At 40.3% G+C, this 12,201-nt stretch overlaps 2 protein-coding genes across 3 annotated transcripts; both read right to left on the minus strand.

Moving 5' to 3' along the window:
* Positions 1-524: 524 nt before the first annotated feature.
* LOC116225035 lies at positions 525-4,783 on the minus strand. Of its 2 annotated transcripts, XM_042710635.1 has the most exons (6): positions 4,707-4,783; positions 3,476-3,787; positions 3,066-3,359; positions 2,512-2,638; positions 2,015-2,035; positions 525-939 (listed from the first exon to the last, which is right to left on the minus strand). In XM_042710635.1, the coding sequence occupies exons 1-6, from the start codon at positions 4,762-4,764 to the stop codon at positions 882-884; spliced, it is 870 nt and encodes a 289-aa protein (XP_042566569.1). In that variant the 5' UTR covers positions 4,765-4,783; the 3' UTR covers positions 525-881. The 2 variants fall into 2 exon arrangements, with proteins under 2 accessions (XP_042566569.1, XP_042566568.1); XM_042710634.1 differs by lacking the exon at positions 4,707-4,783 and having other exon boundaries at positions 3,476-4,301.
* Positions 4,784-7,022: 2,239 nt separating this feature from the next.
* LOC116225030 lies at positions 7,023-9,836 on the minus strand. Its single transcript, XM_031586524.2, has 4 exons — positions 9,774-9,836; positions 9,145-9,471; positions 7,824-8,129; positions 7,023-7,230 (listed from the first exon to the last, which is right to left on the minus strand). Exons 1-4 carry the CDS (start codon positions 9,832-9,834, stop codon positions 7,109-7,111), a joined length of 816 nt encoding a protein of 271 aa, XP_031442384.1. The 5' UTR covers positions 9,835-9,836; the 3' UTR covers positions 7,023-7,108.
* Between the last annotated feature and the right edge of the window lie 2,365 nt (positions 9,837-12,201).

The following is a 12,201-nucleotide window of genomic DNA, read 5'->3' on the forward strand; positions in this document are numbered from 1 at the left end:
TATTCTATCATAATGCTTCCTTGTCTCCTTGTCTACTTTTCAGTGTTTCATATGGTTTATTATTATTATTATTGTTGTTGTTGTTCTTGCAGTTGTTATAGTAGCTGTCAGTTGGTAGTAGTAACTACTAATACTTGCAGTTGTATTACAAAGAAGTGGGATCCACAGAGCAGCCAGGGTCTAAAACCCAAAGTTAGCTTAGTTTTCAAACCATTTAGAGTTTTGCTTTGGAAACATAGCATATCAACATATGAAGGAGGCATCATAGAGTACATTCATGAAAGTTTTCTCTAACTTCCACTTGATAAAGAAAATCATTGTGGACTGTATTGAATATTGAATGGTCTAATCCTTGTTATTGAGGCCCTGCAGTGAAGATGACACACACACTCACAATGATTTCCCCCCCACTTACTCTATGTGACTTGAGTCCTTCCTGACTGACTTCCTTTAATATTTCTGTTAGTGCTCTTTTGTGACAGTGCTGAAAGCAAGCTACACCAGAATTGTACAGGGAGCCAAAACACATTTAACATAATTTATTATGTGAATGTTGGTTGATGACTTCCAGCATGGATATCAAAATGGGTCTCCATGATTGTTAATACAAGTAATGTCAGTGTCACAACAAGTCTGACTTTTGGGTGAGTCATTGGTCACTTGAAATGCTTTATGTACACATTTCACATTCCGTCCATATGTATAATTTATTGTGCTTTCTCTGAGGGGGATTCAGGCCCTGGGCCCTGTAAAGCACCTTGAGACAATTTTATTGTTTTGGCGTTATATAACTAAAACTGAATTGAATAATTTCATAATGACCTCTATAATAATGACAGCTAGGTGTGTGCTGTAGACTTCACATGTAATATTACAATTTTTTACACGTGCATCCTTTGTCCAGTTCTGTGTATCGTTCCACCATTTTTTCCCATTTGCCTGTTTCAGTAGTAAAAGAACAATGTAAGTTCATTTTAGGTTAATTTCAGGTTAATGTATACCAGTTAAGTATGACGAGAATAATATGTCAAAGTTATTTCTAAATTCATGTACCACGATCCACAAATATTCAACAAACACAGAACTGTGCTTGTGTACTTGTATACTGTATTTGTGACTTATAAGCTCTCATTTAAATAAACGTTCCATGATTTGCACAAATTATTGTATTTGCAAACATATACTTTACAATTTGTAAATATGCATCATACTTTGCTTGTGCATTTGAAATGTCATTTGTAAATCTGTAATTCTGCGTGTGAGGATGGATGATGAATGGGTGTGTTGGATGATCCACAAATGCAGATTCAACACTTTGCAGGCGGAATTACAGCTTTACAAACTAGATCTCCTGAAGGAAATACCAGTGCAGGGAAAACAAATGTTAAACATTTTAAATAAATATTAAGTAAAAGATCAGGACATTTAACACAATGCAAGGCATGTAGAGAGAGAGAAGGGGATAAGAGGAGAGGTGTGTAAAGTCTGATAGATTGATATAGACATAGAGAACTGGAAAGAGATAAAGAGAAAGAAAGACAGAGACGGTATAGAGTGTGAGACCAGGAAGGTAATAAGAAGATAAAGATAGAGTCAAAGAAAGCAAGATAGGTAGTCATTATGGTCGAGGTAGCTGGGATGTTGCTAGATCTCTCAGAGAGAGAGACTGAAAGTGAAAGATGGAGGAGAGAGAGAAGAAATAAAAGAGATAGGGAACTTAGATATTAAGACAGAGAGAAAGAAAGAAATAAACAGAGAGAGTGAATGAACGAGAGTGAGTGAGTTAGTGACTTGAAAGTCAGAGAAAGCTGACATGAAAAGAAAAAATAGAGTGGTATTTGAGTAATAGAAAGAAAAAGGGGTAGAAGAGTGAAGAGAGTATAGATGGAAAGAAGGAGAGAAAATTGAGTGATTCAGAGAGATGAAGTGTAAGAGTAGTTGTAGAGGGATAGATAGATAAAAAGATACAGAGATGGAAAGAAAAATTGAGTAGAGTATGGAAGGTGCCTCTTACCTCTTAGATATACAGTTAGGCCTATATTGACAGGGACAGAGAGAAAGGGAGCTTTCATATTGGCGAAGGTGTCAGTAAAACACAGGTGCAAGCCAGTTTAATTACCCTATTATGATGTCACAATGGCCCAATGTAAGAAGTATAAAGTTCAGAAAAATGATAAATACATAGCACACGTGTCTTATAAGACCTACGCAATAAAGTTTGAATGAAGAATAATGTTTCTGCATTAATCAATTCGGGCTGAATTATACAAAGAATAAAAAGAAGAAGAAGCCACCGGATAACAGCACAGTGCAATGACTTGAATTTGTACAAATCATAGTATGCTTATTCAAATGAGAACTTATGTCACAAGTTGGGTGTGTGTTTGTGGATGGAAAAACACATTTGTAAATCCTTAAATATTTGTGGACCATGGTACATGCAGTTACAAATCATTTTGAGACATTATTCTCTCCAAAGAGAAGCATCTATGGTCTGAACCTGTCACTGACCTGTTCTCTGTTTTAATATTCCTGAAATACAGTGTCATGGCAACCACCATTAACTGCAGCAGAAGAGCTGATGCAATGGCCAGCATTCTAGGTACACTGGCAATAGTGTAGCATATTCCTCGAGGATCTTAATAAGAAATTAGATAAGTCAGTCAATCAATCAATTGTAAAATCACTCACTCAAGCATCCCCTTATGTTCACTTACTCACTAAATCAATTAATCAATCATCCTCTCACTCACTCAATCAATTAATCAATCATCCTCTCACTCACTCTCTCAATGAATATATGATAGGTACAGGGTGAACTGAAGTCCATACTCCTTAATTTGCCTGATCTGACAAAAACAGTCCAAATTTGCACAATAATATTTCGGTAGCCTAAGATGTAATGTGCAGACACACATATTTTTTTTCACCTAATCTCAACTCAGGGCTAGGTGCACACATCTCTTTCATGTTTGTTATTCTGATAACATGTTATAATTGCAATATTCAGTGTATTTAGTCCTGTTTGTTTAAATCCTATTTAGCAGAACTGAGTTTTGGCTTACCTGTTAAGGTGAGACTTCGGCTGAGTGTCCTCCCTGCATATTCCACGACACAAGTGCAGGTCTCTCCCAATCCAAACGGGAGAGAAACTCGGTTCCGTGTGAATACAGTAGCTGGGGCACTGCTATTGGTCCAGACGGGCTCAGACTGACCACCCTCCTCTCTCCCCTCGCCCAGGACCCAGAACACACGCGCTTGGGACGGGTGGATCCCGGTGACCAAGCAAGTAAGGACTGCAATCGAATTGTTTTGGTGGCGGACAGTCAATGCAATTTCAACCGAGGGACTGTCATTGCCTGTAAAAAATACAAAACAAAAAGTACACCACATTTATGCTCTGAATACTTTATTTTTTGCAGACAGGAATCATGTGTCTATGTAAAAGATCCTGAGACAAAAAAAAAACACATACTTTCAACAACAATTGTTGTTCCGTTGCCAATGAACAATTGTTGCAGGACCACAACAGCACAGTGGTATGTCCCAGAGTCCTCTGGGGTTGCGATGGAGATGTTTGCTTTGCAGGACGTTTTCCCAACATCCTTCCATACTCGAACATCGTGCTCGAAATCCAGCGTGCCACTCTTGGGGTGCAGTTTCATGCATGAAACCGCGTAGCAAGCCGAGTCCATTCCAACAAACTGGCAATTAAGGGTCACTGTCTCATTGACCCTGCTCTTGATCACTGCAGGATACTGGGTGATATACTGACCCTTCACAGCAACTAGGAGAAACATACATAAATTAGCTGTAACTTCCCAGAGTAGTGCAACTTTGTCGATGAGGGAATTCATTCCACAGTAGGAAGGAAGTGTATGGTCACTCTGAACTATATCACTAAGTTAACAACCTTTGGGTCACATATTTTCTTTTCTGTTTGACCTCTTTTTTTATTTTTGTATGTATAGATTTTCTTTTATCTTAAAAGTGTCCATCAGCCTGGAGGTCCCACCAATATCTTTAGATTTTTTAAGACCACGGGAGTACAGACTCATAATGACAAGCAAGAGGCAGCACAACACAAAATACAGATTAATTGCACAAAATAATTCCATGAAATCAAACAGCCTACAAAACAAAAAAAATCCAATAAAAAGTATGTTAAAAAAAAAATAATAAAAAAAAAAAAAATAAGGAAGGTACGGTCTCACATCTTATAGTAAAGTCACGAAGTCTTAGCTTTCACTGTGTGCTAACTGACTTTCTACTCATAAGAAGTCATTGTAAAATGATTGTTTCACCGACAAAAACCAATGTATTACATGCCGGACATAGCACAGTCCATTAATCTTGAACAAATAAATTGCTGGTGTTACTGTTCTTTGAAATACTAGTGATCAATGTGTATCACACCAGGTGTTTAATTGATATTTACATATAAGTGCACATTTTAGTGCATTCGTGCCTTTTCCCATGTCATCAAGATAAAAACTCTTGATTACATGTGTTTAACATCTATGTATTCTACCCATTCTATTCTATGTATGTATGTGTTAACGTCCAAACCATATCTGACATAAACTCATGGTTTCATTTTTCCTCCTGAGCGCAAATAAAACTTAAGGTGTGAGTTATAGTACAGTGCAATGCAATAAGCGGTAGTTAACTTCAGTTAGAAAAAACAAGATGAAATGGTTGCCTACCTGTGAAGGCCCACATAGAAACAAGTCTCAGGAGTTTGAAAAGGTACATGAGTGTCATGGGTATGAAACTTACACTATGGTGGACAAATGGCCTACTTGCTCCTTCTAGCTCAACCCCCCCGCCGCCCCCCCCATGCACACACCTCACAACCCCCACCCAACGACAGCAGCCTATCCTTCTTCACATGTTGACACGCGTGTAAAGATTCTAGCATGGAGTTTGTAGGAAGACGACAAATCAGATTATTCTACCGAACTTTCATTTATTTTAAGAAAGTGTTGGTAAATGTTGTCTAAAGTGTTGCTTTATTTTCACCTCATATTGTGATATTTCAGTATATTAAAACCTCAAGAGGAAATGAACACAGTCAAGTGCATACTGCATGCAGTTACCATGACTACATGGGCCTCCAGTGCAGTGAGAGTTGGAACTATGAAAAGTGACAAGCAAAAACCTGACAACCATAGAAGCTGAATGAGAGATTCCTTCAACACTTTAAAGTAACAAATGATCTTAAAAGATATGTTGAGTAGTGAGGTGGTGATCTTCATGTAGGCGTTGCCTTACAGAAACAACCTACTGTTACCGCTTAAGCTTCTTGGGCCATGATGTTAAGAGGACACTCTGAAAATAGAGCACACAGTCCTCGGATATGCTTTCGCTGACATAAACACAATGTGGAGAACCACAGTACACAATTGTGCAACAAAATACCACACATTTGTGTGAAACCACATGCTGAGGCTGCATGCAAGCACAGACCATTTCCTGTCCATCGCTCTAAATTGTGCAGGCAAATCTAGCACAACCATTGTAGCTGACCTCAAAACAAGACATTTAGGTCGCAGCAATGGTTGTAGGGTTTGAGGTTTGGCATATTTTTTGCCATTATTGGTATGATCTTCTTTAGGACATTAGTGTTTATTGCCTCTTCATGATTCTTAGTGGTCAATCCATGTGCGCCACTTCACCACCTACTTTTTAAAAACATACTGACCGTTCATTATATTACATTACATTCATTCACTTGGCAGGTGGTTTTATCCAAAGTGACTCAGAACTGAGAAACAACACTCAAGCCACAGTAGGTAAGTAGGCCTTTCCGGAGCACAAAGCACTAATTCTAGTCAATCTGCTCCGAAGGGCACAGGAAGTGTGAAAGTGTTACCCGTGTTAGAGGTGTTACGAAAGAGTTTGATCTTTGAAGAGATGAGTCTTTAAGAGATTCTTGAGGAAGTTTGTTGAATATGTAAAGAATCTTTTTCTCCTCTGGGATGTTTAAGCTGGACAGTGGACTTTGTGTTGGTTGGAGACATGTTCTGAGTTACCTGGAGAGGAAAGCATGGTTTTCTGTTGAACCTTCTATTTTCGGCTGTTTTCACAGTTATACTGCACTGCCCTGGCAACCTCTCATAACATTACAACATGCACAGCATTATGAGGCAAAACCACATCGCACACATTCACGAAGGGACAAACTCTATAAGTCTATATATATAGTAATATTATATATAATATTAAGTCTAGTAACATCAAGCATTCTTCCTCTCACCCAGAGCAAGGATTATTTTGAACTTGTCACATGATGAACATCAAACTCAAAAGGCATGTTCATGACATTTATTAGTAGAACAGACAGCAAATGAAGCAACATACAGGTGTGCTACTGGGCACTGGGTGCTACCAGAGTTTTGACAAGACAGAAATAAATCACAGAGTAGATACACCACCCCCCCCCCCCCCCCCCAAAAAAAAGCAATGATCGTTTATTTATTTCACGTATGGTGGCACGGTGGCTCAGGTGCTTGCACTGCCGCCTCACAGCAAGAAGGTCCTGGGTTCGATTCCCGCATGGGGCGCTGTTGGTCCCCTCCCCAGGCCTCCAGTGCTCATGTGGGCTATCTCCCGGGCCTTTCTGTGTGGAGTTTGCATGTTCTCCCTGTGTTCACTAGGGGTTTCCTCCACTAAGAACCCCAGCAGAAGAACTGAACTGTCCGTCCCTGACCAAGACGGATCACTTGCTCCTGGGGTTCTGGAGGAAGGACGGTCCAGGATGGGAGAAATGCAGAGAGTCAATTCACAGTGACCTCAGGCCTGCGTGTGCGTGAATTTGTCCTGTGTCGCCACTATATATGCACGTTTGTGCAAATAAAATCTGACAATTATTATTGTAACTTGCAATCCTGAATGTGCCATGGAAGTTTAAAATACAGCCAGTAATATCCTCATAAGTTATGCTCTTGTTGATAAAAGTGCAGAAGGAACAGTGAGTATTCAATCCTAGGGGAGCCTGCAGTAGAACAATCTAATGAAACCTTTGATAAAAGAAACAAAAGGCAGATATGTAAAACAAAGACAGATATGTAAGTTTACCTTTTGTTAAATATAGTTAAATCTTACCTCAAACAAACAATGGTGGATTTTTGCAGAGGCAGACTGCTGTTGTTCCAACCAAGAGCAAAAGTATGATACTGGACGTTACCCAGGCGACCGTGTAAATGCAAAATACAGCAAAGCACTGGTCTGCAAAAAAGAAAAAAAACTGGTATACATTTTTATTCAAAGGAACTTACAGTGCAGTTATGGTACTGTTATGTTGAGAACCTTGCTATTTTGGCTACAGAAAAAGAAAAGGGAACAGCTGGTATAAATGTGCATGATCCTCCTAATATACCATTAACCTCCAGTCTAATCAACTGGGAATCCTGTTTCAGATAGATGGATAGATTTAAAGCAATTACTGAACAGTATGCTTGTCAGGATATATTGTACAGATTGTCATAGGTTACATTTATAAGATAAGCCATCATAATGGTTTATTGGATCATCAAACTGTGCATGTGCAAAATAATATTATTTATATGGATGGTGATTAAATAACATGGTATAATTAAGTTAAACTGATGGAAATCTGATGATGAATCTGACGCCTAAACCTGCTTTAATCTCAGTGAGAGATTATTCCTGATACACTTCTCTGTGCATGTTACCTGTTGAGTGATCTTAGGTACTCTATACATTTTCTGAACTGTATGTGCAGTACCGTTTGTGTATATATTAGATGCTTCATCTTAACTATAAATTGTGTCAATACACAGTATAGGTTTAAGTCATACCATCGTGCTGCAGTGTTTTGGAGAAGCTCTTCCCCGCAAACTCCACCACGCAGGAACACGGTATGCCCTTCTCCCACTCCTCAGCCGGAACCAGGATCTGGTTCTGGGTGAGCCTTTTCAGTGGGTCGTCATCCTCCTCAAGGGCAGACTCTGTCCATCCATTCTCCACGGTTCCGTTGATCAACCAGGAGACACGGGCCTGGGAAGGGATGACACCGGACACCAGACACAGGAGTGGTACCGTGGAGGCGTAGGCCATCGGCGGGATGATTTCAATGGAGGGAGCTGGCGGAACACTGTTCGGCTCTGTAAGCAAACAACAGAGTCAGAGGCATGACACCACCGTTATGGCCAGTAGTGCCATGTAACGAAGTAATAATACTTCATTAGTCAAGTGCTTTACATCACTTTTTTATATTTCTGTCAACTTTCACTTATACATTTCCTCTTAGCATCTCCGTTACTTAATCCTACTACAAAATAACAAATGGGAGAAATTTGGTAGCCTCATAATGTTGGAACACAGACTGATACACACTGAGGAAGCCCCGGCAAGAATTTGGACGTGGGGGCAGCAGGGAGGGAGTGGGGTGATATTTATGAGACAGAGGGTCGACTACAAACTTGCAGTGGTGCTGTCATGGCTGGTTTAATCTACTCAATTTCATGGTACATGTCACAGATACCTTCACTCGCAGTAAAAGTGAGAACCATTTCTAAATACTCTGCCGGGTTAATTCTTTTCTGAGCTAGATGTGCTGCACATCAACAATACTTGCCTGTGATATACAACATTAGGCAGAGTAACATAATCAGTTTAGGGGTAGCCTAGACAGTCTACCCCATGAGGTAGTTTGAGAATAAGCATCACAATTAGACAGATGCAGTTAGACAGATCTTCTGAAGACAGTGTGACAAAATGATATGTATTGGTATTTCTGTGCATATTGATTGTATAGATATTGATTTCCATACTGATTCTTTTTCAAGTTATTCAACACATTTGTTTATATGCATTAGTACACAGTATGTTGTATTGGGCCTAGAAAAAAAGCTATCCTTGCCCTTCCCCACCTGCCCCCTCCTCCTAAATTAAGATCCCGACCTGTCAGTCATCAGACCAAAGACACACACACACTCAGACATAAATCCCACACTCACACTTCCCCCCTTTGCACGAAGCTGAAACACACCCCTGCCCCATGCGTACTGAGTGTAGTAACACTGCACGATCAAGACGGTATTACCCCTATAGTAGCACTGTCACAAACAGTCAAAAACAGTTTAGTGAAAAAGAGATCTTTACATTTACATTTCCCACCTGTAACCGTGAGCCGTGTTCCATTGCCAACGTATGCAAACTGCCCGTGGGACAGCACACAGTAATACATGCCCGAATCCTGGACTGTAACCTCTGGGATGGTCGCCCAACAAACACTGTTAAAAACAATATTGTTTATATCATTTGGGTTAACCATTTTGACTCTGTCAGTGACATGGAGGACCATGGGCTTCCGTGGGTCCAGCTTCAGCCAGTCCACGTGCGAACAACTGGAGAAGAGCTCTGCTATGTTACACTGCAGCCTTGCAGAGCTCCCAAAGGCCACCTCCACATCTGGGGACTGGGTCACGATGAACGGTTGGCCTGCTGCAAACAGACAGTTGAGGCAATTTAAAATGACATTGAGATATTTTACTGGATATTACCAGTGGCAGAATTTTTTTTCAATCTTTGACAAAGTAGGCCTACTGACGTCGAAGCAGTTTAGCTAGACATGCATATTTCATGGTTGATTACATGCTGGATTAACATGCTGTGTCAAGCCTCAAATAACATGCAACATGTTAAAATAATTTTGTCAGCAACATGTTAAAATAATGTGTTATTATTCTTATAATATTTTATTTTGCATTAGTTGAGAAAATAATGAGTACATTTAAATGACTTACCTTGGTTACCTTGAGCCAGAGAGAAAACGAACATCAGCAGTCGACATGCCATCATCTTCATACTGAGGTTGACCTGAAAACACACGCCTCATCTCATCTGGCAGCTTACTCTCGACAAACTAAGCCACCTTAAGCCGTAATGGTGTCACTGCTACTGAATGTTCATTTCCAATGGATGACTAACTTCAGGTGCTGGACTGCGCTTTGGAAAACTATATAAATTAGAGGACAGTGCATATAAGCCTAAGGGTTCTGCTATTCTTAATGTTTCTTCAGTATTCCTCTATTTTACTTGACTTTCACCTCATAATTACTGTATAGTTGTAACAGTATGTCATGGTGCTGTCATTTAAAATAAGGAGATATCAGGGAACATAAAAAGCTATAGTAACCTTTATTTCTTAGCATTTTAAGGTCTCATAAATAGATTTGAGTGGTTTTCTTGAAAGTTGGGGTAACATAGAGCACTCGTAGAGACACTTTTCTCACATGCGGCAGCTGAAAAGGTCAAGGGGATGAAACGTCACATCGCTTTCAGGTATAAACAGGATACTGTGCCCCTAGATATGGCGGGCGATGTAGCGTACGAGGAACTTAGTAGTGCCTCTCACAACAACAAAAAGCTAACCATGCAGCTCGGCACGAAGCAGACCTTCAAAGCAGAGAGGCACAAAGCGCTGCCCATTGTTCACCAATGCGGCTACCCCCAGCCGCGGCCTCAAGCTCACTGCCTGCCTGGTCTCTTACATCCTGTCTTCACAACGGCTGTGAGGAACACGCTGACACAAATAGATGTAACTGCCGAGAGACGCGGCTGAAGCACTCGCCAAGGGTGTGAGTGAACATCCTTTTAATTCCTTCAAATGCTCCTAAAATGCGCTTTCGTCTTAAAATACTTCAACACCATGGGGCACACTTGATGGGTTCTTCCTGTCCCAGTAACTGCCCTTCTCTCGTTTGAATAATACCTTCTTTTTACTTCTCCATGAGCAGAAAACCGCTTTGTTTGTGAAGGGATACAGCAGACTCCAAGACTGTGTCTGGCCCTGCTCTGTGCTAGAGTCAAGCAACATATGGACATCATTAAGGAGAGGTAGCTTTATTAGAGTAGTGGAGAGTAGTGGAGAGGAGAGGTTTAATTCCATGTCCAATTATTTATGGTTGATACCTAGAGATGCTCACAAGTCTTTTTTTGCAAGTCCAAGTCAAGACTCAAGTCTTCGAGCTCAATTGCAAGTCAAGTCTCGAGTCTCTTGGTTGAGGTCATAACATGCAAATGGGTTAAACTACATATCTGGATTGATTCAATTTGTTGAAAGGGAAAACATGAGTGTAGGAAGGAAGTTGAAAGGACTCACTGGCCTGTTGCTGAATAAGTGTGACAATCAAACATACACTCACTCATCTTTTTAAAATACTCAGCGAACGCCAATCTAATCAAGTTAACCTCCCTTAGCTCTGAAGCTAATAGCAAGCTAATGTGGTAAAACCTTTTTGGGCAACACATGTGTTTTTTTTACGGCACCGGCACCGGGGAAAGTTACAAGCACCACAAGAGTCAAGCAACAAATCCAATGCTCTTCCTTTTATAAACTCAACTCATATCACACCTACAACCCCGTTATTTCATTAAAAGACACGTGCCTAACAGACATATGACCAAACTAGTTTTGGCTGGTTTCTATCAAGACTAGAAAAAGTGATGACTCGAGGGGGGTTTCACAACACGCTATATACATCCTTCTGTCTTCTAGTTATTGTCATCACATGCTCCATCCCATGGTGTCAATTATGTATGTCAGCATCCTTTTCTGCTACTGTTTAGGCCAGGTATGTTACAGTGTGGCTAATGTCTGCCTCAAGGAGATTCCCACGGTCCTGTTTATATGTTTCTCACATTCCTCGTTAGGACAAGGGATTTGTGTATGCACCAAAATGCATATTGCCTCAGGGACAGAAACTTACACACAGTAAAAAGAAAACGTCCACCAAGCACCTTAAGGAGTAAAACACAAAAATGTACCTACACTAACGTTAGATAGCTGATGCTGAGCCAAACATGTTTGCTTACCATCCATAGGCGCTAACAATGACTTTTACATTACCAAGTGACTGACCTATCTGGGTGAGTTTTCAGGTGCCTGATTAAATTTGATTTGGTCGACCCAGCATCCTTTGTATCTTGTCTTTTATTTGGGTCTTGTGTGAAGTTATTCTAGCCAAAGGTTATGACAAAAAAGACAGCTGCTTCTGGCGTACTCGCCATGGTGTAGGTGCTGCATTTTACAGTCATTTATGATCATTTTACAAGTCACCGTGTGTGAAACTTAAGTGCGACTCGGGTCCCATTTACAGACTTGAGTCGCTCTCTTGATAACAAACAAAGATATGATCTCTCTGACCTCATCAACAATTTTGTATATTTCTC

The sequence above is a fragment of the Clupea harengus genome, chromosome 19, assembly GCF_900700415.2.
Source record: "Clupea harengus chromosome 19, Ch_v2.0.2, whole genome shotgun sequence".
Taxonomy (NCBI): domain Eukaryota; kingdom Metazoa; phylum Chordata; class Actinopteri; order Clupeiformes; family Clupeidae; genus Clupea; species Clupea harengus.

Coding starts and splice junctions, on each gene's coding strand:
- LOC116225030 (XM_031586524.2), bottom strand. CDS start 9,834: ATGAAGATGATGGCATGTCGACTGCTGATGTTCGTTTTCTCTCTGGCT. Junction 9,472..9,773: donor TCTGGCTCAAGGTAACCAAG/GTAAGTCATTTA, acceptor GTCTGTTTGCAG/CAGGCCAACCGTTCATCGTG. Junction 7,231..7,823: donor CAAAACACTGCAGCACGATG/GTATGACTTAAA, acceptor TCTTTTTTGCAG/ACCAGTGCTTTGCTGTATTT.
- LOC116225035 (XM_042710634.1), bottom strand. CDS start 3,857: ATGAATTCCCTCATCGACAAAGTTGCACTACTCTGGGAAGTTACAGCT. Junction 3,360..3,475: donor AACAACAATTGTTGTTGAAA/GTATGTGTTTTT, acceptor TATTTTTTACAG/GCAATGACAGTCCCTCGGTT. Junction 2,639..3,065: donor CCGAAGTCTCACCTTAACAG/GTAAGCCAAAAC, acceptor TTTCTTATTAAG/ATCCTCGAGGAATATGCTAC.